At 38.4% G+C, this 25,989-nt stretch overlaps 2 protein-coding genes, 1 long non-coding RNA gene and 1 pseudogene across 5 annotated transcripts in view; 1 reads left to right on the forward strand and 3 right to left on the reverse strand.

The window, feature by feature from the left end:
• Window positions 1-2,747: 2,747 nt before the first annotated feature.
• LOC102545119 (olfactory receptor 51A7-like) lies at window positions 2,748-3,682 on the reverse strand (annotated as a pseudogene).
• Window positions 3,683-11,320: 7,638 nt separating this feature from the next.
• Window positions 11,321-12,332, forward strand: OR51A7 (olfactory receptor family 51 subfamily A member 7). The gene has a single exon (XM_006203417.3). It carries the CDS (start codon window positions 11,353-11,355, stop codon window positions 12,289-12,291), a length of 939 nt encoding a protein of 312 aa, XP_006203479.2. The 5' UTR covers window positions 11,321-11,352; the 3' UTR covers window positions 12,292-12,332.
• A 3,934-nt stretch (window positions 12,333-16,266) lies between these two features.
• Window positions 16,267-25,989, reverse strand: part of LOC140698695 (uncharacterized) — a 30,103-nt gene continuing 20,380 nt past the window's right edge. For all 3 annotated transcript variants that reach the window (XR_012076534.1, XR_012076533.1, XR_012076535.1), the window contains 2 exons: window positions 18,515-18,653; window positions 16,267-16,476 (listed from right to left, as the gene is read on the reverse strand). This is a non-coding gene — a long non-coding RNA (uncharacterized lncRNA). The remainder of the gene's footprint in view (window positions 16,477-18,514; window positions 18,654-25,989) is intronic.
• OR51G2 (olfactory receptor family 51 subfamily G member 2) lies at window positions 22,280-23,262 on the reverse strand. Its single transcript, XM_006203418.3, has one exon. The coding sequence runs from the start codon at window positions 23,260-23,262 to the stop codon at window positions 22,321-22,323; it is 942 nt and encodes a 313-aa protein (XP_006203480.3). The 3' UTR covers window positions 22,280-22,320.

Below are 25,989 nucleotides of genomic sequence, written 5' to 3' on the forward strand. Positions count from 1 at the left end.
AAATATATTCTTATAAATACATATTTGATCACATTTAGAATGTGAATTATTAAATTTAGTGGAAAAGTTTGTAGGCTCTGGAAACACACTGCCTGGGTTAGATTCAAGTTTCTAACACTATAGCTCTGTGTCCTTGGAAAAGTTGTTGAACTTCTCAAAGCTTTAATTTCTCAATCTGATAAAATCTATCTTCCTACATTCTTGCAAAAAATTAGTGGGGTTAATACAGGTAAATATATAGCCCGACGTCTGGTACCTGGTCAACACTGAGTATATTCCATTATTGTCTTCTAAATTATAACTATTTAAATGTTATTCATATACCTAATTGCTTTTCAGTACAAATGTATACCACTTTTCATTTCTGCTTTTCCATTTTTGCTATTTCCTTAGTAAATTATTCCCATCCAGAGATAATGTTATTTATTTATATTTATGTAGATTTAAAATTTTCCTTTGTACTTAATTCTTAATTTATTTTAGTTCATTTTTGTGTATGATAAAAGATCACACACAAATATATTTTCTCAATAGGTGCTAATTATTTCTACCACTATTATTTGAATAATCAATCTATTTTCAATCATGGTCTGATATTCCTTAATTATATGTTAAGTTTTCATATCATGTATGGTATATTGTAGTGTGTTTGTTATAGTTCCTTGTTCTTACCACTGATTTGTTAAGCAAACTACACACAATTTATACCTGTTTAATAAATGTCACTTTCTTACAGAGCTTTATTATAATTTCTGTTTATTTTTATCTTATATTCTCCAGTTTACTCTTATAAATCTATTTTTAGGATTATTTTGGTAAATTCCTAAATACATGCTACTGTATGCTTGATTGGAAATTGAGGAAAACAGAAAATTTGAAACCTATTCACTCTTCGATAGAGAAATGACATCTATTGACATCTTATGACTTGAGCCATTGTAAAGATTTTAATTTCTGAGTTAAGGGCAAATGCTAAAAAGAGAATAAATATTCTTCCTCATGTTTTTCATGGCAATGTATTTGCTTTTTCTTGTGGTTAAACAGAACATGAACTGTTTTTAGGGCAGCTTCTTTGACTTAAAATGATAGTTACTCTTTACAGATTTTGGCCATAGGTTTTCTATCACTCCTGATGGTCTTTTGTGTGCTTGTAGTTTATCATCATATTATGAATTGTCAAAGCTTTTATTTCTGTTGTTCTGATTGCTTTTTTTTCAAAAGGAGTTGGGAAATGTGTCAGACTACTATCCAGATATCCTTTATGTGCACGGAACAAGTACTGATGATATGTCAATAAATTTGCTCTATGCAGTTATTTTAGGAAATAAAATACAACTAAGAGAGACAGACATGTGAACTAATAATCATAACATAATTGGAGAGTGTTAGGGGCCACCGAGAAGGAACTGAGTAATACAAACTGGGAGGAGGTACAAAAGGCTGTTCCCCCCTTTCCTGATTAAGCAGGGGACATCAAAACGTCAGCTACTGAACAACAAGAACTCAGTTAAGCTCACCTGGGGACATCAAATCTACATGAATGTTTAGCCATCAGAGAACAACTTCTTCAAAATGGTTCTTTGGAACACAATAATACTATTTGTGAGTTCAACTTAGGAAGTAAAACATTGAAATTTATTAACAATAATTTTCTTTGACTTCCACAGTACAAACTGTGAATGACTGGCTAGCTTATTCTAAATTTTACATTTTATACCTTTGTCCCCTACTTAATACCCATAAATAAAAGGTGAACAAGAAACAAATGAATTTATAGGAATAATTTGAGATAGCCAATCATCTCTAGTTGGCTATTTATCTTTTAAAAAATGGAACTATATCTGCATGAATATGATTTTATATTGCTTAATATACAGTCATTTTTTCTGCTAGTTTAAAATTATTACTAGCTTGTTTAATGTAATTTAATGTCAACTACCAAACATGAAAATACCAAGTATTGAAACAAGCATGAAAACTGTTATTTTAGAACATATATTTTAGGGCAATTAATCAATAATATTCGTGCTTTAAAAATTACTGTGCTACTAGGATTCCTATTTCTTACCAATAGGAGAATTGTCCCTCTGTTCTCCTTTTAGTAGCTATGACTACCTGGAACCCTGTTGTAGGGTAGAGAAAAAAACCTGGTCTGTCTTAAAGAAGGCATGAGAGAGCTTATTATCATGATTCAAGGCTATTAGAGCTCTAAAGTAAACGAGAATTACTGATTGTCCAGATTAGATTGTTAAGAAAAGAGCAAAGGCAGAAAATCTTTAACCAACTCATACTTGACAATAGATTTTTCACTTAAATGGGAAATCAAGAATTCACATTAACTTGACTGAAGTCCCCTCAACAAATACACCATGTCTGAAGGTTTCATGAAAGAAAATCAGTAACTGGTTTCGGGTTACGTCCTTAACCTCCAGCTACTCTGATATTCATTATTTATAAGAGGGAGCAACTGCTACTTCCATGTGTATTTATCCTAGTAAACAGTGTAACTAAAATTTCATATCCTTGTATTGATTTATGATTCTAATCATATTACAGAACTATCCTACACACACCTGTCAATGTCCATGTCAGTCCTAAGCTTGCAAAACTCAATACCCAGTCCATGTATTGTACTGACCAGAAGGATGATTAAGAAAGAAAAGAATGTAACATCCACAATACCTTGCTTCAAAAAGTATTTTTTATTCCCTGACCCTGGCTGACCCTGCCTCATTTTCCCCATACCTTTATTTTAGACCCAATTTCCCCAGAACTTTCTCACGAATTTGCCGCATCTTCACACAGTAGATGATGGGGTTCATCAGAGGTGGTACCAGCAAGAAAATGTCAGCAATGAGGACCATGGCCACTGGGGACTTGTGCTTACCAAAGCAGTGCATGGAGGCCAAAGCAATGATGGGCACATAGAAGATAAGTATGGCACATATGTGGTAGACACAGGTGTTGAGAGCCTTGAGCCGCTCCTTATGGGAACCAATTCCCATCACGGTCTTCAGGATGAATACATAGGACACAGCAATGAACACACTGTCTGTCATCATACAGGGGGCAACAAAGAAACCATAGAAAAAGTTGACTGTGTTGTCAGAGCAGGCCAGCTTCATACATCCTGACGGAGACAATAAGAGTGAGAAAGCAGGCTTTTCCTACAATAGATCAATCTTTTGAGAGTGAAAGGAAATGGGAGCACTGAGAACATGTTTTTAATGAGAAACACCAGGCCCATTTTGGCCACTCTGGCATTGGTGAGGATGGAGCTGTATATCAGAGGGCTGTGAATGGCCAAAAAGCAGTCAAAAGACATGACCAGGAGCATTGAGGACTCCATGTCTGTGAATCCATGGATAAAGAATTCTTGAGCAAAGCAGGCATTTGGGGAAATCCCTGTAGCATTGAAAACAAAGAGCCTCAGCATAGTGGGGAGGGATGAGAGGGACAGGCCCAGGTCAGAGGCAGCCAACATGGAAAGGAAGTAGTACATGGGTGCGTGGAGTGAGGGCTCCGTCCTGATCACAAAGAGGATGGTACAGTTGCCCAAGATGGCCACCAGGTACATGAGGGAGATGGGGACAGAGATCCAAACATGAACATACTCCAGCCCTGGGATGCCAATCAGGAAGAAGGTGGTGATCTCAACTTTAGAGGAATTGAGAGTGTGCATGATGAATTGGTTGGAAAGTATTTATTTATTCCTGAATCTGAAATGACACTCTCAACATAGGTCTATTACTCTCATCTCCCTCCTTTCTGTACTTTTGTCTAAGACAGAAACAAAGAAAATACAGTTTTGAAAGCCTTCTCATAATAGGCAATAAAAGAATGGGGTAGTTCTTCTAAACAGACTATTGATAATAGAGTCAGATAATGTTAATTGACAAGGAGAATCAGGAATATAGGTACTGTCTGGATCAATCACACTTCTCCATAAAGTGCTCAGAAAATAATATCCACATAAAGAGCATGACCTACAAATAAATTCCCCTTTTACTATGAGGCTTTGCCCCTACTCACCCCTAATCTAATGAAGCAACTTAGAAAGTCAGGCTGAACTATAAGGTAACTCTTTTTGCTTGATTTAGAGTAAGCCTAGAATAAAAAAAAAAAATCAGGAGAGGAGGATTTCAATATGTGACAGCAGTTAGTAAGTGTTTTCTCTGATTTCTAGAGTCTTTTGCTCCAAACATTTTTCAGGCCAGGCCTTGAGCTTTTAAAGTTGATTTTACTCACAAGCTCTTCATTGGAAGCAGCACAAAGGAAGGACAGAAAATAGGTCATGTGTGCTTGACTTAACCCTCTCTTACAGCACAGCGAAAAATCCCATCTTCTTGTATGTAAGCAGATAGAATGTCCTTAAAAATGACCAATACATAGCAGTGTTCTCCATCCTTGAGCTTGGGGAGAGAGAAAGGATTCTTGGACTTTCTCTGCAGTCCAGTATAGACTCTCATAGATATAAAGTGGTTTGGTCAGCTGGACTATTGGCCAGCCATGGTGGGTGGCAAGGTTAGAGACATAGTATGTTGGTGATGCAGGAGATAGATACTGTCTGGATCCCTTTTTTTCTGACACCATAAGATACATAGATGTTCTACAACTATAGAGATTTTTCATAGACAACTGATTTAACTATGTACCTGTAAGACTGTACCTTTCTTTTTGGAATTAAGTTCATTGGAGACAATGAGATTTCAAGATACATAATGCTTATCAGTTTCTACCCTCTTTGCCTAGAGAAAGTGTTTAATTGGGAGGTTCAGGTTTTGTTAGAGGACTCTTGACTATTAGGAATCAGAAACACAATGTTTTCATCCAGTTCATCCTCCAGAATGAGATGCTAGTGAATTGTCATTAAGGATAAAGCCTCTTCCAGACCTGAGGTGCACTTTTGAAAAGGATAAGGCAGTGGTTATGTCGTAATCTGGGTAGTAGACACTCTGACCTCTAAAATCCCCAGGGTGAAAGTGTACAGAGATAGCTCCTTGACAAGTCTAATTAGGTCAAACCAGCAGTGGCTTACTCCTTGAATTCTTCCCTCCTGATCACTCCAAGCAGAGTCTATGCCCTTCACTGTAACTTGCATTCTAACTCTATTACAGTATCACAGTGGTCCTGTGATTGGCTGATTACTTGATTGCCTTCCATGGTTCCTCAGTAGCCAATAAGTTTATTAAGATCACAGTTTGTGTTTAAGGATCTTGATATTATCAATATCAAGCATGGTTCCTGACAAACAGCACACATTCAGTCATTATTAGTTGAACCTTATTAAACTGAATTGATTTCCATTAAACTGAACTGATGTTGGGAATTATTTCTTCCCTCTGAGTAGGTGCTTGAAGATTCTTTCCTTCTTTCAGAGCAGGTATTATCCATAAGCCTTATGTGAGGATTTTCTCTGATTTGAAGATGGGGAGAGGTATGTTTCTTGCTTTGACTAGCTCTTTGTCATTTACCTCTGATTCAAAGATCACAGTGAACTATATAATTTACATTCTTATTAATATCCAAAACTGTGACATATACCTAGTTACTACAATTTTGACCCATTGCAGTGTCAATTTTATGTTTTTTTGTTATTGCTATAAATTTAGCATCTATTTCAATACATTATGACTAAAAGATTTATGAGAACCAGTTCCAATGTGTGTGTGTGTGTGTGTGTGTGTGTGTGTGTGTGTTGGTGGGGGAGGGGTGCATCCGAGACAACACCAAGCAATTCTTGGGATACCAGCAAGGTGTCCTAAAACTATTCAACTCAATTCTGACACTGTCTACCCACAGATAGCATCATACCCCACAGGTTAAGAGCTGAATCCTTTAAGATTGCCCCCTAAACAAACACTTCAGGTGCCCACCACAAGTCTAGGTTGTCACCTGTGTTTGTGACTAACTGGCTACTGATTAGAGGGTTCCACATACCCCTTCATGGACTCCAGATGCCAGTCACAAGTACAGGGTGTTACCTGTACTTACAAACATCGGGGTATAAATGAGAGGTTTTCACAACCCTCCTAGAGGGTGACTTATTTGCTAGAGCAGCTCACAGAACTCATGAGCAGTCAGATGGAAGAGATGCAAAGGACAAGGTGTGTGGCAAGAGCATGGAGTCTTCACGCTTCCCTGAGTGTGTAACTGTTTCCCAAATCTTCATGTGTTCACCAAACTATAAACTTTCCAAACCCTGTCTTTCAGGTTTTATGGAAACTTCATTATGTAGGAATGATCGACTAAATCATTGGCCTCTGGCAATTGATCCAACCTCCAATTCCTCTTCCCAAAAAAGTTCCCTCCATTTCCCCATTGTATTATTTTTTAACCTCTGAGTCCCTCCTATATCAAAATTCTGGAGCTTCCATCAAGCCACCCTTAGTCATAGTCTTCTTCTCTAAGTCCCAGTTCATAGAGTACTCATATTTCAGACACGTGCCAGGATACAGTGCCATACTGAGACAATATTATGTTAGGGCACTATTGCACTTACCATTTAACCACACAGTGAAACAAAGGTGACTTTAGGCCAGAGGCTTCTCAGCCTCAGTACCACATCTGTTGACCGAGACCTTTATCTAGAGATCACAGACTCCTTGAACTGTGTTCTGAGTTCTGTACTCACGGGACACCAATTCTTCCATCTTTACTATGTTCTGTAAACAAATGATTTCCCTGAGAAATTTTGTAGAAATTCCCAGAAGAGGGCCTGGTATAGGGCCATAGTGTTAACTCATTGGTTTCCACAGGCCATGAAAAGTTCAGACTGGGATATTCCACCAATTCTGGAGACCTGAACATATCATAGGAAGGAGAGCCTGCCCCAGAGATTAGGGAAAGCACTTAAAGCTACCAAGACACCATTTAATTCCAAATTAATTGATATATTAGTTTAAGTTCATCATTTCTTTGTTTCTTCTTTTTTTTCTTATAGCCAATGGAGTTTTTTTCCATTTTTTATTATTGAAATTTACATAGAGTAATATGTAGACAACTGAAGTATAAGTTCAAATGATTTTTATCTACATATACAACCAAGTAACATTCAACCGGGGAAGTACTAAAATCTTCAAATCTGATTATGAATTTGTCTTTTTCTTTTTAGTCCTGTTACTTGTTTGTGTGTATTTTGAAGCTTTCCTATTACATGGATAGACATTAAGATTGTTATGATTTCTTCAAACAGAACTTAACTAAACTCATAAGCTTTTGCACAGCAAAGGAAACCATAAGCAAAGCAAAAAGACAACCAACAGAATGGGAGAAAATATTTGCAAAAGATGAAACTGACAAGGGCTTAATTTCCAGAATATATAAACAGCTCATACAACTTAATAAGAAAAAAAAAAAAACCCAATCCAACAGTGGGCAGAAGACCTAAACAAAAATTCTTCAATGAAGACACACAAATGGTCAAAAAGCACATGAAAAAAATGCTCAGTATCACTGATTATCAGAGAAATGCAAATCAAAACTATAATGAGGTATCACCTCATACCAGTTCAGAATGGTCATCACTCAAATGTTCAGAAACAACAAATGCTGGAGAGGGTGTGGAGAAAAGGGAACCTTCCTACACTGCTGGTGGGAATGTAGTTTGGTGTAGTCGTTATGGAAAACAGTATGGAGATTCCTCAAAAGACTAAAAATAGACTTACCATATGATCTAGCAATCCCACTTCTGGATATATATCCAGAGGGAACCTTAATTCAAAAGACACATGCACCCCAATGTTCATAGCAACACTATTTACAATATCCAAGATGTGGAAACAACCTAAATGTCCATTGACACATGAATGGATAAAGGAGTTGTGGTATATTTATACAATGGAATATTACTCAGCCATAAAAAAGAATAAAACAATGCCATTTGCAGCAACATGGATGGACCTGGCGATGGTCATTCTAAATGAAGTAAGCCAGAAGGAGAAAGAAAAACAACATATGATATTGCTTATATGTGGAATATGAAAAAAAAAGACAAATGAACTTATTTATAAAATAGAAATAGACTCACAGACATAGAAAATAAACTTATGGTTACCAGGGGGGAAAGGGAGTGGGAAGGGATAAACTGGGAGTTTGAGATTTACAGATACTAACTACTATATATTAAACAGATAAACAACAAGTTTATACCGTATAGCACAGGGAACTATATTCAATATCTTATAGTAACCTATAATGAAAAAGAATATGAAGATGAATATATGTATGTATGACCAAACTATTATGTGGAACACCAGAAATTGACACAACATTGTAAACTGATTATACATCAATTAAAAAAAAGATTGTTATGACTTCCTGATGACTCTTTCATCACTACAAAATGTCTCCTTTTTTCTTGGTGATATATCTTGCTTTAAATCCGATGTGGTCAGGGATCCATGGCTACATTCATCATATGTATTGGAATGCATGGCATATTTTTTTTCCATCCTTTTATGCTTAACCTATCTGTGTCTTTTATTTCACATGCAACTTTTGTCATCAGCATGTTTTTTAATCTAGTGTGACAAGTGCTGTTTCATCATTGGGGTCTTTAGCCCATTAGAGTTAATGCAATTATTAATACAGTTAGTTTTTATGTCTGTCATTATTTTGCTTCCTCATTGTCCCATCTGTTTTCTCTTCTCTGTCACAACTTCACTTATTTATTTTAAATCTTTAAATCAAATCAATTCAAGTATGTTTCAATATTCTATTTTATTTCCTCAGTTGACTTTTTGTCTACACTTTTTTGTTTTTTGTCTTTTTACAGTTACTCCTTGGATTATGGTATGCAACCTTAATTTATCAGAGTCCATCATGAGTTAATATTATACTGCCCCATAAATAATATAATAAACCTTTAACAGTATACTTCCATTTATCTCATTTTGACCTGCATGCAATTATTGCCAAGTATACATTTCTACCTTTATTATGAATCTATCAATGTATTATAATTCTCTTACCTTGAAAAAATAAAGTATCTTTTCCAGCAATTGAGAAAAGATAAAAAATATTTTATGTTTACTCACATATTTACCCCTTTTAGTTTTCTTAATTCTTTTCTGTTTATTTGAATTTCCCCCTTGTATTATTTTACATTAGCCTGGAACACACAGAATTTTGGATTACTCGGTTGGAAATCTAACAGGGAGTGGCAGGAGGCTCAGCTATTGACATTTGCCAAAAGTGATCAAGTAAGTAAATGGAATCATTGGCAAACCATTTTATAGTTTGTAAAGTACTTTCTTAAATATGTGATATTTGTGTATTGTTATTTTCATTTTGTGGATGATTAAACTGAGGCAAAAGAGGAAAGTGGTGTGGCCTCAAATTGGAACTGAAATATTTTGATTATATATAACCTGTTCTTTGAGTTGTGTTGCCCAGTCTCTATGACTGCTGTATATCATGCTTCCTCTGTCAATATGATTTCTAGCCTTCATCTCTCACTTGAGTGGTTTTCCAATTGCTTTCCTCACAACTTGTCTCTAGGTCCTGCTGGTGTCGCTGGGTACCAAAGAGTTAATGTACTGGGTCAAACTCTTTCTATTTAAGTTTCCTCGGAGATCCCAGAGAGCAGGCTGTTTTTCTATTCCTCCCAAGGGCCTGCATCCCCGAGGGAAATAAAGTAGGTACATCTAGATAAAGTGGAGGTTAAAGTTGAGGGTTCTTGCTCTTATCTTTCAAGGACATACTGAGCATCTAGCTTTGGTACGTGCAAGTGGTTAAAAATCCCTTCGGAAACCTAAAGCAAGGGCTTTGTTAAACAGCTCATATCTAAAAAAATAGTCACGGGGAGGAAGAGGAAGTGGCTCATGTGGGGGGGTGTGCGTGTGCGTATGCGTGTGTGTGCAAATGGACTATGGACAGGGTTGCATGGTCTGAAGATTAAACATGATTTTATTAACTCTGATCTTAGTAGGATCCCATTTACTTGATAGTATGAGAAATAATAGTAAGCCTTATTGTCAATTAAAAGAAGGAAAGAAAAAGGTCTCTTCAGCCTGTCTAGGATGTGTTGAAGAAATGGTTAGGGAATTTTGTTGAAATAATTACTAGTATTTGGTATTTACTAATTGCCTTCATTCTATTAAAGACTATATCAGATCACCTAAAATAACTATGTGACAGACACTATCGTTTATAAAGATAAAGAGTAAACATGTGCTTGAAGTCCTAAGCAGCATACCTAAATTCACACAGACAGTAAATTGCCAAGTGGAGATATATACCCAGATGTTTTTGTGTCAGACTATAGAAATTCTAAGAAATCTTGGCAACACTTGATCTGGTGACTATCTTCATTGCAGTAGTCTCTTCCTTGGGCATCCACTAGATCCCACGCTCATGGTTTTTCCCCCAGATCTCTGGATAGTCTCATGCGAGATGCTGTCAACAATCTTGCCGCTCCTCAGGATTCTATCTGAGATTTAAACTTTGTATCTTTTGCATTTTTCCTGGTGACCTCATCTATTTTCATGACCTCAGATACCTCTGTTGAGCTATTTCTCCTGAAGTTCAAACCCACATCCAAAAGCACACTCTGTGTAAAAACAAGTCTACTATTGAAAATGTAGGTGGCTTCAACACTTTTCCTTGTAACAGTGAAATAATAACCTAAAGTGTGGCCCACAAGTCCTTGAGCTAGGAGCTGTCACATTTCGTATAGGACTACAAACATGAAGACAGTAAGGATACATAACTCCCAAGGTGTATCCTGCTCCATTTCTCCCACTTCTTCTTTTGGAAATCATTCTATAATCAATATTAATACTTTAAAGATATCTGTTCATGATTTATAGAGTCTAGAAAAATGTTTATACTCATGTGTAAAATGTGGATAATAAGTACCAATCTCATGAACTTAAGACAAATTAGTCTATAAATTTACTTTCTAGCATTTAATATTCACCATAGTGTAGATATTTTCCCGGATCTCTGATTATTTTCTTACACTATTATTTTTAAACTTTCTTCCATGAAGTCAGGGATCTTGTTATGACGCCAACAGGGGGATGACTGAGCTTCATGTGGAAGAGATTCTGAGTGTCCGTCACTGACTGAATCAAAGCAGCTTTACTTTGACACAATTTTAATATTTGGCAAAAAGATCTTAGGATCAATTGTTATAAGTAAAATTCCCATGCTGGAGGACATGAACATGTTTAAGGACATTGGATAAATGTTCAAAATTAAATTTTATTAATATTACATCAAATATGTTTCTAAGTAGTGTATTTAAAAACAACTTCATCTCCCGACACCAAGTTTTATCCAAAAGTGTGACTGCTTTCTTTTTATGTGATTTCAGATCTGGCCAGTGAGCTCATATTCCCACTGATTATGTCTGTTCTCAACAACTCTGAGGTTCAGCTTTTCCTTCTGATTGGAATTCCAGGACTGGAACATGCTCACCTATGGATCTCCATTCCCATTTGTCTCATGTATCTGGTTGCCATCTTAGGCAACAGTGCCATCCTCTTTTTCATAAAGACAGAGCCCTCACTTCATGAGCCCATGTATTGTTTCCTTGCCATGTTGGCAATCTGTGATCTGGGCCTGTCCTTCTCCTCTCTTCCTACTATGATGAGAATCTTCTTATTCAATGCCATGGGAATTTCTCCCAATGCCTGTTTCGCTCAAGAATTCTTCATCCATGGATTCACGGTCATGGAATCCTCAGTGCTTCTAGCAATGTCTCTGGATCGTTTTCTTGCCATTCACAACCCCCTGAGTTATAATTCTCTCCTCACTAGCAACAAAGTTGCTAAAACGGGACTGATCTTAGCCACCAGAAGCATTCTCTTAGTGCTTCCATTTCCCTTCACTCTAAGGACACTGAAATATTGTCAGAAGAATGTCCTCTCTCACTCATACTGTCTTCATCAGGATACCATGAAGCTGGCCTGCTCTGACAACAAGATTAATGTTATCTATGGCTTCTTTGTCGCTCTCTGCACTATGCTGGACTTGGCTTTAATTGTTCTGTCTTATACGTTGATCCTGAAGACTGCACTCAGCATCGCATCTCTGGCAGAGAGACTCAAGGCCCTTAACACCTGCGTCTCCCACATCTGTGCTGTGCTCATTTTCTACATACCCATCATCACCCTGGCAGCCATACACCGCTTTGCCAAGCACAAAAGCCCCCTTATTGTAATCCTTATTGCAGATATATTCTTGTTGTTGCCGCCCCTAATGAACCCCATCGTGTACTGTGTAAAGACTCGACAAATCAGGGAGAAGGTTTTGGGGAAGTTGTCTAACATATATAGGACATAAGAAGGGAAATATGGAGGTAATAAATGATCAACCAGTAAGTATTTATTGGCACCTACTATATGTTCAGTTCCACAGCAGTCACTATCTAGTGGAGGCCTGGGGTTGGGGGAGAGTGAGAAAATGTGCAGTACAGTATTTATCATGAAGTCAGGCATATAATAGAAAATTTTAAAAAAGATTGAATAAACAGGTGATGTGTGATATGACTCCAGAGGTTTAATTCACATTTTAAGAGTAGTTGCAACAAAATGCTATGTAATGGGTTTGAGCCAATCCTTAAAGAATGATAAAATTTGGACAGATTGAGATTACTATTCAAGTAGCATTTATTAAACCTATATATATATGCAATGTAGATTCACTCTGTGGTCAAGGAGAAGTAAACCAACAGGGCACATAGCAGTGATGAAGGATGTTAGTCTGGCTGGAAAAGAGCATTTAATTTGGCAAATACTGAGGGACAATTTTCAATGGTGTGAGTGAACCAAATTTTGGAGGACCTAGAAAAATCTTGGAAATTCTAACCAACTTAATCTCTGCCACAAACACCTAACATGATAAATCAAATTTTAAGAAAGACATGTCTGAAAGCCTGAGCAGGATGGGTTGAATTGGAGAAAGATGGAGAAGTGAGGTCAACGGGAGTTGCTACAATAATTCCACTATGAAGTGAGGGTTCTGGGAACAGGCAGGGAGAGAACAAAATCACTAAGGTTTTTTTTGTTGTTGTTTCTGTTGTTATAAAAACAAACATAATCTACAGGAAATTCACAAAGTCCACAAAGCAACTCATCTACAGACATATGCAACAATATTTAAAGACATCCTGAAGACAGTTTGAGAAAGGAGGCTAGCATGCTGCTTAACTGTCATGAAAAGTAGCGCTGTCCTCACTTGCAAGACAGTCACACTTAGGTGTAGACATGGAAGCAAATACGTGTTTTAAACCAGGTTGGATCAGCAAACTATGACTATCCTCCCTTACTAAGATACCGCTTTTCTGCCCATTGATTCCTACTGCTGTTGTTTTAGCTCATATTTAAAACTTTTCCTGGATTATCTTATCATCCTGTGCATTGAGATTAGCTGCTTGAAAGACCTTTTTAAAATATAACTGTAACCACATCTGAAACCTTTCAATAGGTGTCTGATAAGTAGAAGACAGTAGCAAGGCTCTATATATGCACAGAGGCTTTCCATCATTCAGTACCTGCTTTTCTCTACTATACCTGTTATTACGTCTGATGAAGTGCAGCACTTCGTTGGTATAACAGAAATGCATCACACTGTCACTTACACCTAAACCTTTGCTTCTGGTGTGTTTTACGTCAGGAATGCCATATTAACTTTCTACTGTTGCATAACAAATCATCATCAACTTAATGGCTTAAAACAACACAAAAGCGTTATCTGACAGTTCTATGCATTAGAAGTCTGACACGAATCTTACTATCTCACTGGGCTAAAATCAAGGTGTTGGCATGCCTGCATTCTTTTCAGGAGACACTAGGGTAGAATCTGATTCCTTGCCTTTTCTAGCCTCTGAGGCTACTCAGATTTCTTGACTCATGGCTCTCTCCCTCCGTATTCAAAGCCAGCAATGTTACATCTCCCTGTGCCTTCCTCCATAGTCACACCTCCCTCTGACCACAGCCAGGAAAGGTTCTCTGCTTTTACCTGGATAATCCAAGATAATCTCCCTAGTTCAAGGTCTCTGACCTTAATTACAACTGCAAAGTATCTTTTGCCTTATAAAGTAGCATATTCACAAGTTTTGGGGGTTGGGGCATTGGAATCCTTGTGGGGGGCATTATTCTGCTGAGGACAGATAAATTTCTTCAATGCCTCTTTCTTTCATTTACCTCTTTAACAGAGTCCAGCTTAAGTACACTTCCTCTATGAATACATTCCTGACCCCCTCCTGCTCCAAGTATAGTACTATAGATCTGAATTGTTTTTCCTTTCACACTGTACTGATTTCTACAACAAAATTTTGACAATTATTAGCCATTAATTATTTAAAGATTGGTTGCTTTGGTCCAATTATAAATTCTATGATCTATGTATGTCTGTATGTCTTACTTATTTTTGTATCCCTATTGGTTTAACACACACTTGGATGAAAAAGGGCTCAGTATACGTTGATCAGTTTGTGAGTTCATGAGTGACCACCATTGAATAAAAGCATTGTTTATTTCTTAAGCTTAAAGTCTCCAGCATCTCTGTGGACAGAGACCTGAAATTATATTATGTGAATCACCTCAGATAACAGCACAGGATCGCTCCCTCAGGCATCTCCCTTTCCATTGCTACAATGATGCCAAGCTGGAAGTAAAGGCTGTAGAGTCTGCCAGAACACTGCTGTCTGCTTTCCTAAGGGCCAGAGAACTTATTTCTTCTCCCTACTCATACCTGTTCTTACACCCATGGGCACTATTTCGCTCTGTTTCCAACATCCAAACAACACAAAGTCCTATACAAGTTTTCTCTCAACCATCTGTCAGTTTTCCCTGTTCTCTTTATGTCTTCTGCCATTATCCTTGTCCAAATCACCATCCTGTCCTGCGAGAAATTTTTACAGCCTTCTAGTTTGGCCCCTTGCTTCCATAACACCCTCCAATTTGCTTTCCATTTTGCAGCCAGAGTGATCTTTAGTAAAAGTAACACCGATGATATTATCCACTCACTTAAAACACTCATTCTACCCATTCTCGGATACTGTGATTGGGGTAAAGTGTAAAGTCCATGTACCTGAAGAAATCTTATGATCTCGCTGCTGCATCTTTCTCTGCTTCATCTCAGGCCAAGCACCTAAAAACAGCTGGCCCACTTTCACTAGAGGCATGATGAAAGCTCAGGCCAGAACAAACAGACATAGCCAGAAAGCAAAGACTCTTACAAGAGGGAAGGAGCCCTAGAACTCATTGATGACAAGTCCCTTATTTGCAGATAAAGGAACCAGAGCCCAGACAAATGCAGCAGCTTCCTTAAGGCTGTACAACAAATGATAAATGATTAAAAAATGGAACTCACAAAATTTCTATGCATTCATGTTTTGACTCTTAACTTAATAAGTAGATATTTTTATAAGCTCCTAAAAACCTGAAACAAAAATCCAGTGGATAAAAGAAAGAAAAAAATTGGAAGAAAGGAGAACTTCCCCTGAGGAAAGTCCAAGAAAGTATCAGACCTAAATCTCTTTTCTAGCCTTTCCAGGTGAGGGCCTTGAAGAGTTGGTCCTGGCTGTGGTAGCTGGGAAGACTGAAGCCATGAACAAAGAGGTAAGGAATGTGTTGGGATGTCACCCTCCTTTTCATTTGGGGTAAGATTGGTAGGAGGTAGTAAAATCTTGGCTGGATAAACTCAGTACTCTGGAGAAATAAGGTTATATATCTGAGAGGCAAATGTATCGCCCACACTTAATTGATAATGTATGATTTGTTCTACACTTTACCAGATACATGACTTATAGTATCTCATTTAGTTCTTATAATGATTATCCAAAGTAGATATTACTTTCATCCAAAACTTATGGTTTAGAGAAATTGAGTAATTGCTAAAATTGCAGACCTGAGGGCTGGGCTCAGGCCTTTTGGGGGCCACTGCCTTTGTGTTAAGCCTTGTGCTCCATTGTCTTTCAGAATATAAAGGAAAAAGAACAAATGAAAAAAAAAAATGGCTCTTTGGGAGACACTGATAGGCCAGAAGTGCAAACTGGTGGTTCACAGGACAAAGCTTGCTAGAGGATGCCTTATTTAATGCATATAACTGTGGGACTGTTAAAATTGAATTAGTTCTCAACCTTTTGGAAAAAAATGACATTTTACCTAAGAATCTGGATTTGTATTTTCTTCTTATGAATTAGCATATTTAGTAATATGAGCCCAGATTCTGGAGCTGAGTGGTCATGTCCTCTAAGATAGAGTTTTCCATGAGTCACACCTCACCACTCGCTATTTGTCTTCCACAGTTTTACTTCACGCCTTTACCCTACCGCACAGCCTCTGCAGAGATTTGAGTGTGTCACTCCAGTTCTCGGCTGTTTCTGGGAGAGGTAAAGTGACTGGGTAGCCTTGCCTTACAATAGGTTTGATATAGGATCTCAGGTCACGAGTTCATTTCTGTACCATGGAATTCTCTTCCAAGCTCTAGACCCATTAGCTCCAAATACCTTTTGACACTGCTCTGTAATGAGAATAATAGTAATCATCATAATATCTCACAATTATTGATTATTTATTAACTACCATATATTATACCAAATGCTTTACACAATATCCGGTACCTTATCACATTTATTCCTTATTTTAACCTATTAGGAGGCACTATTACTTCTCCCCATTTGACAGATAAGAAGGTAGGAGCTTTCAGGGCTAAAAAACTTTCCTGGGACACACAGCTAGTAAGTGATGTGATCTGGATTCAACTCATGTTAGTCTATTCCTGAACCTGAGTTCGTGTGTTTGTGTGTGTGTGTATGTGTATGTTGAAAGAGTACTTTTATTCCATTTATCCTATAAATTTTTTCTTTTTAGCTTTAGAGAGATATGACATATGACATTGTGCAGCTTAAGGAGTACAATGCAGTGATTTTATATATGTATATATTTCAAAGTGATTACCGAATAACATTAGTTCACTTATCCATCACCTGAGAGGTACATTTATTTTATGTGTGTTTGAGAAATTTTTAAATCTACTCTCTTAACAATATTTCAATATGCAATGCAGCATAGTTAACTCTAATCATTATGCAGTCCATTACGCCCACAGAACTCATTCATCTTATAACTGAATTCTTAACCACTGCATACTTTCTGTGTTAGCTCAGGCATCTGGAGATCAGTATCTTCAAAATGCAATTGATTAACTCCTCCCTTGAAGCCTGTTCCTTATAAAGTATTCTTTATTTCCTTAAGTAGAACTCTTATACACTTAATTCTTCAAAGCTTAAACCTGGAAGACAACTTCATCTGTTTCTTCCTGTTGTTTAGTCCAATAAATATACAGCCAAGGTATGAAAAAAGTCATGAAAATTTTAAGTCATGAAATTTCTTTCTTCTAAATATCTCCTGATACTGTTCACTTTTCTTGATGATTCTACCATGGTACTTGGCATGATGAGTTCTTATCTGGATTGCTGTAACAGCTTCCTACGTGTTCTTCCTTTATCAACTCTTCCCACCCCCTTTCCTAATCCATTCTCTCTATATCATAGGCCGACTGAACATCTTCAAGTGCAAATGTGACTATAGTACTTCCCTAGGTAAATACTTCATTGGCTTCTCATTAAAGGGGCTGTTTCTATTCTTTGGTTTGGTCTATACACACAGTTAGCTTTATGCATACCTCACAGTTAAGTCTCCTGTCAACTTTTTTATTCTTTGCACTACTGCTTTCTGAGACATATCTTAATCCATAAATTTGCTATACTCTTCATCTATTCATCCATTCAGTGGAGTAGAGAGGGAGGAAATTGATAACATTAAATTCTTATTAATTTATTAAAATAACTATAATAAGCTCATTATGTATTAAATAAATGACCTATTTTTGAAAAATAGCAGAATGAAACACAACTAAAATAATTTAGTGAGAAGAGTAGCATTAGAATTTCAGGACTTAATCATCCAACATAACTGAAACTTTGTACTCTTCAGAGATCTAATATACAGTATGGTGTCTAAAGTGAATCATAACTGAATTGTGTACTGAAAATTTGCTCAGAGAGTTGATTTTAAGTATTCTCATCACAAAAAAGTAAGTATGTAAAGTGATGTGTTAGTTAGCTTGATTGTATAATCATTTCACCTTTTTCTGTTTGTTTTTGGAGGGGAGGTAATTAGGTTTACTTATTTATTTATTTCTGGAGGAGGTACTGAACCCAGGATTGAACCCAGGACCCTATGTATGCTAAGCATGCACTCTACCACTTGAGCTATATCCTCCCCCCTCTCACAATTCATACATATATCAAAACATTACATTGTACACCTTAAATATACACAAATTTTATTTGTCAAGTATACCTCCATAAAGCTGGAAAAAAAGGGTACCATGTTATATTCCTGCTCACTCTTCTCCAATGACTTCCCATTACATTCTGAATTGAAATTCCAAATCTCTATTAGTGGCTTAAGTAACATCATCACCACCATATCCCTTTCTCTTTTTCTTGCTGTGTTCTCTTTTTCACTGTGCCAGACTGTGAGTCTTAACCTACCTTAAACATACAAGACACGTTCCTGTTTTGAAGTTTTGCACATGCTCTTCTCTTCATATGGAATCCTTTCCCCAAGATATCCTTGTGTCGCTTCTTCATTTCCTTGAAATAACACCTCAAAGAAGATTTTCTTGACCATCTAAAAATTAGCACATGGAACTATATTTAATATCTTGTAATAATCTATAATGAAAAAGAATATGAAAAATAATATATATGTATGCCTGAATCACTATGCTGCACACCAGAAACTAAAACAAGATTGTATATCAACTATACTTCAATTAAAAAATTTTTTAAATAAAATATTATTCAATGAAAAAAAATACAGGTTTGCTGAATACAGCTAATACCCCTTTCCTACATTAACTTTTCTTCACTGCACTTTTCATCATCCAACATTCTGTCTTCTTTATTTATTACTCAGGTCTATAACTTGCCTATATCTGAGCTTATCAACAGAATCTGAGGCTCCTGAGGACAGTGTTTTTTTTTCCTGAAACCAAGAACATTGACTGGTAATAAGCAGATATGCAATAGTAATTGGTGGAAAGAATTACTCAGTCTACAGTCACTGCGAGTTTGATCCCTGTGTGTGCCTAGCTGCATCTCAGGATACCCTTCTCTCAATCTACCACTTGGGTGGTTCTCAACAAGAATTATTTATAGTTTCTAAACAAGTAGTGCTCTTTGGCATCTCTTGATTCTTTCCCAAAATACTTGCTTTATGTAGAGAACTATATTTTTTCTCATTTTCACGTAGATAACTCTAACCTGACCTTTAGGACTCAATGTGTAGAGCATTCTAAACACTAAACTACTCTAGATACCCCTACTAGACTATAAATTCTTTGAGGGTAACGAATGTGTCTTGTTTACCAATTTATCACAAGTCACCTTTACGAAAGTCCATCATTCAGTGTTGAATGAATAAATGAATGAACGAGGTTGGTTCCACATTCCATGCATAAAGGCTGTTATGATCTTAGATATGAGCGCTTGATCCTGGGTCCCTCAGACCATGTTAAACTGCCTCTCATGGTCACGTTTTTAACTTCCTACATGAAGCATCTTTTCTGACAGTGACCTTGAAATATCATCTTTGCCTAGCACGCTTCTCTCCTGTCTTTAATATCAAATAATTACTTGATAATTTTCCACCAGTTAATGTAGCTTCTTGCTAACTTAGCTCTAGCCACACTGGTCCTTGTGCTTTTCCTACAACATTCCGCTTTTTTTCCATTTCAGGCCCTCGACACTTGTTCTGCCTGTTTGGAATGCTCTTCCTTTAAATCTTTTCATGTCTCACTCCGTTGCATAATTTAGAATTTTGCTTGAAAATCCCCTCTTTATGGAGACCTCCCCAGCTCACAGATTTCTCCATCACTTTCCACCTGTTACCCTACTTTACTTCCTTCAAAGCACTTAGCACTGACTAAAATGGTTAGCCATTCACTTTGCTATTATCTGTCTCTCTTACCAAAATGTAAGCCAAAAACACAATCCATCATTCTTTTGCCCTCTGTATTCCTAGAATGCAGACCTTGCCTAGAAAAGAGCTCACTCAACAGCCCTTTGTGGAACAAAGGAATGTTCTTCCAGCCACACAGTTTTGTTGATCTAACTACCGCTTATTGTTAAAGACTCAGCTAAGGCAGCCCCTCTGGAAAATAACCCATGATTCTCCTCCCCCTCAGGCTGTTGGAGGGCTCTCTCTTTGACTTACTATACATTCTTCATGACTGATGGATTTTACTCTGTGTTATTGGTTTTATTTTAGGCATGAAAGTAACTACAATTTATTTAGAGCTGAAAAACAGGCTAAGATTTTTTTTTGAAACTTTCATCTATATCATATATTTAAAATGTGTAGAGAGTCTTGTGGGAATGACATTGATAGAGAAAACTGAGCTTATAACATTAAAAGAATTTTGCTAAGTCACATAGAAAGTAGAACCTTCCAAACCTGACTCCAAGTATTGTATACTGACCAGTGTATCATGATAACTCTTTAATTCATTGTAAGATATAAGAGAACATGACTCCCATAGGAGGACTAAAATGTCAGGTACATAGATAGCGTGGATATAGATCCAGCTGGGAGCTGTATGCATGCTTCAGAATTTGCCTGGGCTTTATGATTTTTCTGAGGTTTTATGTGTACAAAGACACACGATTACATCTCATGATGTAAACCACCCATGACACTCAAACACATATTCTCTTTTATTCTATTTGCTGTGTAATTGATCTTGGATCCTCCACAGGGTGACAGCCAAGGTCCCCATAAACCACCATTTCAGAATCACTCTCTTGCTCATGCCTGACAGGATGAGGCACTGGTGGGGAGGTTGGCACACGACCCATCAAGAGTTCAACGTCAAGCGTGCTAGATAGCCTTAAATGAGACTAACCTCAAGTGAGAACTGGCTCCACATAAAGGTCATAATGGAGAATTTTGTCTTCTTCCCTCTGCTACTCCCTTTCTTGACCCTGCAGTAACTCAGGCAGGAACGTGCTTCCCTCTAGATGTTCAAAGTTCTCCTTGGCAGCATCTTATCTAGACCTGCTTTCCTCACAGATACCTCCAAGCCAAAGTTACAGATTCTATACTGACAAATATTACTCAAAAGATAATTTTTCATCTGGAGCAATGTGGAGGTACAATTGTAAAGCACAGATAGTCAGTTATAAGGGTTTCTCTCTCTTCAGTCCATTGGCTCATGACTGTTATGTGGTTAGTGCCTCAACCTCTTACCACTCACTGCCATCCACCCCCATAATTCTCTACCCTTCCTTGACTTGCAGGGAACAACTGTGACAGCAAAGACAATTTCAGATATTTCCCTGATTACAGTGTCCTCTCTCTCACACCTCTTTCTCAGTTTTGCACACACTGTTCTTACAGATTGTAATTTTCCAATTTGGCTGCCTAACTGCTAGGTGTCCCTTACAGTTGGCTGCTAGGCCAAGTTGTGGAACCCTTTCATGCCACTCTCTTTCCCCAGCTCAAGGAAGATATCTTTCTTTTAGCTCCTATATCAATTTCTTTTTAATTAATCAATTTATTTCTTTGATTAACATAAGTAACATATAGTTGTCTAGCAAACCACCCCAAAATGCAGTGTCTCTGAAAAACAAACATTTATTTAGCTTAGAAATCTGTGATCTGGACTGGGTTCAGAGTAGGATTAATTGTCTGTTTCATTGGGTGGCAGCTGGAGAGGCAGGAAGGTTGGGAGTTGGAACAGTTCAAAGATTTATTGACTCACTAGTAGTTGATAATGACTCAGCTAAGGCTGAGACCTCAGCTGGGTCTATTGGTTAAAACCCCTATATGTGGGCTCTCCATGTGGTCTGGGCTTCTGCTCAGCCTGGTGATTGGCTTTGAAAAGCAAGCAAGCATTGAGTGAGATAGATAGAGGAACAGATGCCTATAGACCTATAGACGTAGAGATAGAAAGGGGATAGAGAAAGAAAGAGAGAACGGGTACCATATTGCCTTTTATGACCTAGCCTTGAAGTCTTACGGGGTCACCACCACAACATTCAATTGTTACAAAGTCAGAACCAGTTACAAAGGGAGAAGTGATGGAAGAATGACAAGTTTCTAGAACAGAATGTGGGATTGGAAACATTTCTGGCCATTTTGGGAAAACAGAATCTACCACACCATACTGCAGTGAATTTCCTACCCCCCAACCCTGTCCCAGAGGGAGAGTTGTGTAACAGTTGTGATTTCTTGTTTGTTGAGTAAGTAAATAAGGGCATATTTACGGAAATAGTGCCTCCAATACTAGACCCAGCTAGTAACAAAAGGCTTGGGTCACACGATCTCGGATCTGTTTGGTCTTCACACTGTAGACGATGGGGTTCATCAGTGGAGGGAAGAGAAGGTACACAAAGCCCATGATCACCTGGACCAGATGAGGCGCCTGCTTCCCAAAGCGGTGGATGACAGACAGGCCAATCATGGGAGTGTAGAAGAGGAGCACAGCGCAGATGTGGGAAACACAGGTGTTAAGAGCCTTGAGTCTTTCGGCCCTGGATGCGATGGACAGCACGGTGTGCAGGATCAGGGCATAGGAGAGGAGAATGAGGAGTGAATCTACACCCACTGTGGAAACAATGACAAACAAGCCATAGACGCTGTTGGCTCTGATGTCTGCACAGGCCAACTTCATCACTTCCTGGTGGAGACAATAAGGATGTGAGAGGACTGGGGAGCCACAATACGGGAACCTTTTGAGCATAAAAGGTAATGGGAAAATGAGCACTACACTGCGGCCCAGGGAGGCTAGGCCCATCCTGCCAATGACGGTGTTGGTGAGAATGGACGCATAGTGCAAGGGGCGACAAATGGCCACAAAGCGGTCGAAGGCCATTGACAGTAGCACGGAGGACTCCAGGAAGGACAAGCAATGAATGAAAAAGAGCTGGGCAAAACAGGCATCATGACCAATATCGCGCGCCCCAATCCAAAAGATGCCTAGCACTGTAGGGAGGGTGCAAAGGGACAGACCCAGGTCGGTCAGAGCCAGCATGGACAGGAAGAGGTACATAGGCTCATGAAGCGAGGGCTCTGTTTTAATGATACACAGAATGGTGCAGTTGCCCAGGATGGAAACGAGGTATATGAAGCACAGCAGGATGGAGACCCAGAGGTGCACATGCTCCAGCCCAGGCACGCCGCTCAGCAGGAAGGTGGAGGACGTGCTGCTGCTGTTCTCCAGGGACCTCAGCATCATTGTGTGTGTGGGGAAGGGGGAAGGTGGCATCCCTCCAGATCCCTGAAATGACTTGAGAAAAAGCTAGTGATTGTACCTGGGAAGAAATTATTAAAAAAAAGAGAGAGAGAGAGATCGATCAGGATCAAGCAGACCTATAGCTGTGTGTCTCCTCCAGAGGTCATTTCCATCTGGTCCTTGATTCCCTCTCAATATTTTTTTTAGAGAAATTTTTTGTTTTTGAAATTTTTTCTCCTTGCTTCTTCAGGCTAAGAGGTGCAGAGCATCCTCACTATAGTGCTTATACTTCACTATAGCAGATATGTAAGTTGGCTGTATTTAAATTTGCCTACCTCTTATGAGGTTTCAAACTTTCACTGATGTTTCTTTTCAACCTTTCTCTCAGCTTCTTTTCCTTTGTCTTATTTTAGGTCCTTTGCTCTTTCTTTACCTTTTTTCTTTCTTTCATCTTCCCTTCCTCTGCTCCCTCCTTCCTTCTTTTTTCCTCCTATTGTGCTGCACGCTGCAGGCCTGAGAGCCCTGTGCTTGCCCAGCCTCAAGACCAAAGAAAGAGCCTGGAGTCAGCAACAGAGTCATCAATAGTTTACCACCGTGGACAGCAGAAGCAGCAGCAGTCCCCACTCCACGGGAAATAAGAGACTATCCATTATGGGGGGAATTGAGTTCAGATTGGCACATCAGATTGTTGGATTCTCGAGGAAACCAGCAGACTGGCAGGGCCCTTGTAGCCCCTAGGGCTAAGTGACTTCAATGGGCAGAGGTCAGAGGTCTTCCCTTTGTTAAACTATCAAAGGGGAGCCATTCTGATCTAAAGATTAGAACAATCACTAACTGGGGCCAGGGAAAAATATGTAGGTATTTACTGATGAGGCTCTAAGATTAAGGTGAGAGGTCAGTCTTGTGAGTGCGAAGTAGGTGAAGCAGGGACTGGTGGGGCAGGGGATGTAGAGAGAAAGCAAATAACCATTTTGGGTGGCCTGACCATACACTTCTCCTCCTTCCTTTCTCCCCTCCTACCTTCCTTCCTTCCTACCTTCTGTCTATTTTTGTTTAACTTCATCGGCCACATGTCATTGCCAATGTAAGATACAGACAAATCCTTCACTTACCTTCTCCTCTGATCTTCCTGCTGTACAAGCCTAGCTTGATGCAGATAGCTCATAAATGCTACTCAGCTCACAGAATTCCAGAGAGAACTGCAGAGTGCATGAACAGCTGCCTGTAAAGTTATTCTTGACTGTTGGAGTAAGAGATCAAAGCTCTGATCCTCATACCAGTCAGTAACAGCCATTCCCTAAAGCAGCAGGCTCCCTGCTGTGAACCTCCGTGAGAGGAGATACTGAAGCAATCTGACCACACCCCTGGTCACAGGGCAGAGCCGGAGAGAGTCCACAGAACAAAAGACATGGATGCTGGTGGGGCTCATTCTTCTGTAAATGAGACAGAAAGGCTCAGAAGAGGACAGTCACTAGGCAGAAGTCATTTGCCAATTTAAGCCTCTTGACTTCCAGAGCAGTGATCGGTCCACTTCCATTCATAATCCCACTGCAATGTGAGCTCAAAGTGGGTGGGGGCTTTGCTTTGTTTAATTCTGAAAAGATAGTGTTTAGAATGTGTCCTATACCTGGCAAGTGCCCAGCAAATCTTTTTTTAATGAATGACTAAGAGTTAAATTTTACTTACTTAGCTGCGACTAACTTTGTGCATACTTTTATCTCTTTTAAAAAAATCCTATGAATAAAGTTCTATTAATAGTATCATGTTATAGATGAAGAAACAGAGACTTAGAAGAAACAGACATTTCTAAGATCAAAGACATAGTAAAATGGCCACAATGGGGTTTGAATCAAGATCTGACATTCTTCTAGATTCCAGGCTCTACCCACACACATGAAAAGTTACTGTCAACTATCAGTGACTAGCATACAATGAAGGGCTTGATAGGTCTTCAAAAAAAGTGCCGGCTCTTTAGCTGAGTGAATAAATAAAGTTCCTGGGGAAATACACACAAATACATACTCAGACATTTTCTTCCCCACTCCAATGAAATTAATAGCCAGTGTTATTAACTTACTGTTCACTTGAAGGTCAGATTGACTGTCATGCGGTGTTCCCCAGTTTCTGCTTTGGCTGTGATCAGTGGTCAGCACATTATTCATCAGAGTGAATTCAGAAGTGATAAACTTATGTGTAAGTGACAGACAAGCTACGTGGTAGTTAACAATATAACTCATAAAATCTAAGGCAGAAAGTATTTTTGACATGAAAATGAGGTAGGGTGGTAAAGAAGAAAGAACTATAATACTTGGTGAACATCTACAATTTGCCAGGCACTGGACCGAAAATGTTGCAAAAGAAATAGCATTTAGACCTTAGAAAAGCCTTGCAAGTTAACATCATTACCTCAATTTGCAAATAAGGTGAGAAAAACTTAGAGGATTTGATAACGTGCCTAAAATTGTACAGCCAGTCAGTGGCAGAGCTGGAATCCAAACTTAAATCTCTGGAGCTCCAAAGCACAGTCTGAGAATTTGTAAACATTTAGGTTAACAAATCCAGGCAGTTTTTAAAGTCAAGACAGTCTGAAATGGGTGGAGATTAAATGACAAATGATGAAGAGAATTATCAAAAGTGTCAGTCCCTACCTTCTTTTAGCTATTAGCTCAAGGGAGCCTCTCTGGAATGAGAGCTTATGCGTCACGTTTTAAGAGAGTAGAGCAGAACAGG

Source organism: Vicugna pacos, chromosome 10, assembly GCF_048564905.1.
Source record: "Vicugna pacos chromosome 10, VicPac4, whole genome shotgun sequence".
Lineage (NCBI taxonomy): Eukaryota > Metazoa > Chordata > Mammalia > Artiodactyla > Camelidae > Vicugna > Vicugna pacos.

What these genes read in the sequence shown, in the direction of transcription:
- OR51A7 (XM_006203417.3), top strand. Translation starts at nt 11,353, where the DNA reads ATGTCTGTTCTCAACAACTCTGAGGTTCAGCTTTTCCTTCTGATTGGA.
- OR51G2 (XM_006203418.3), bottom strand. Translation starts at nt 23,262, where the DNA reads ATGATGCTGAGGTCCCTGGAGAACAGCAGCAGCACGTCCTCCACCTTC.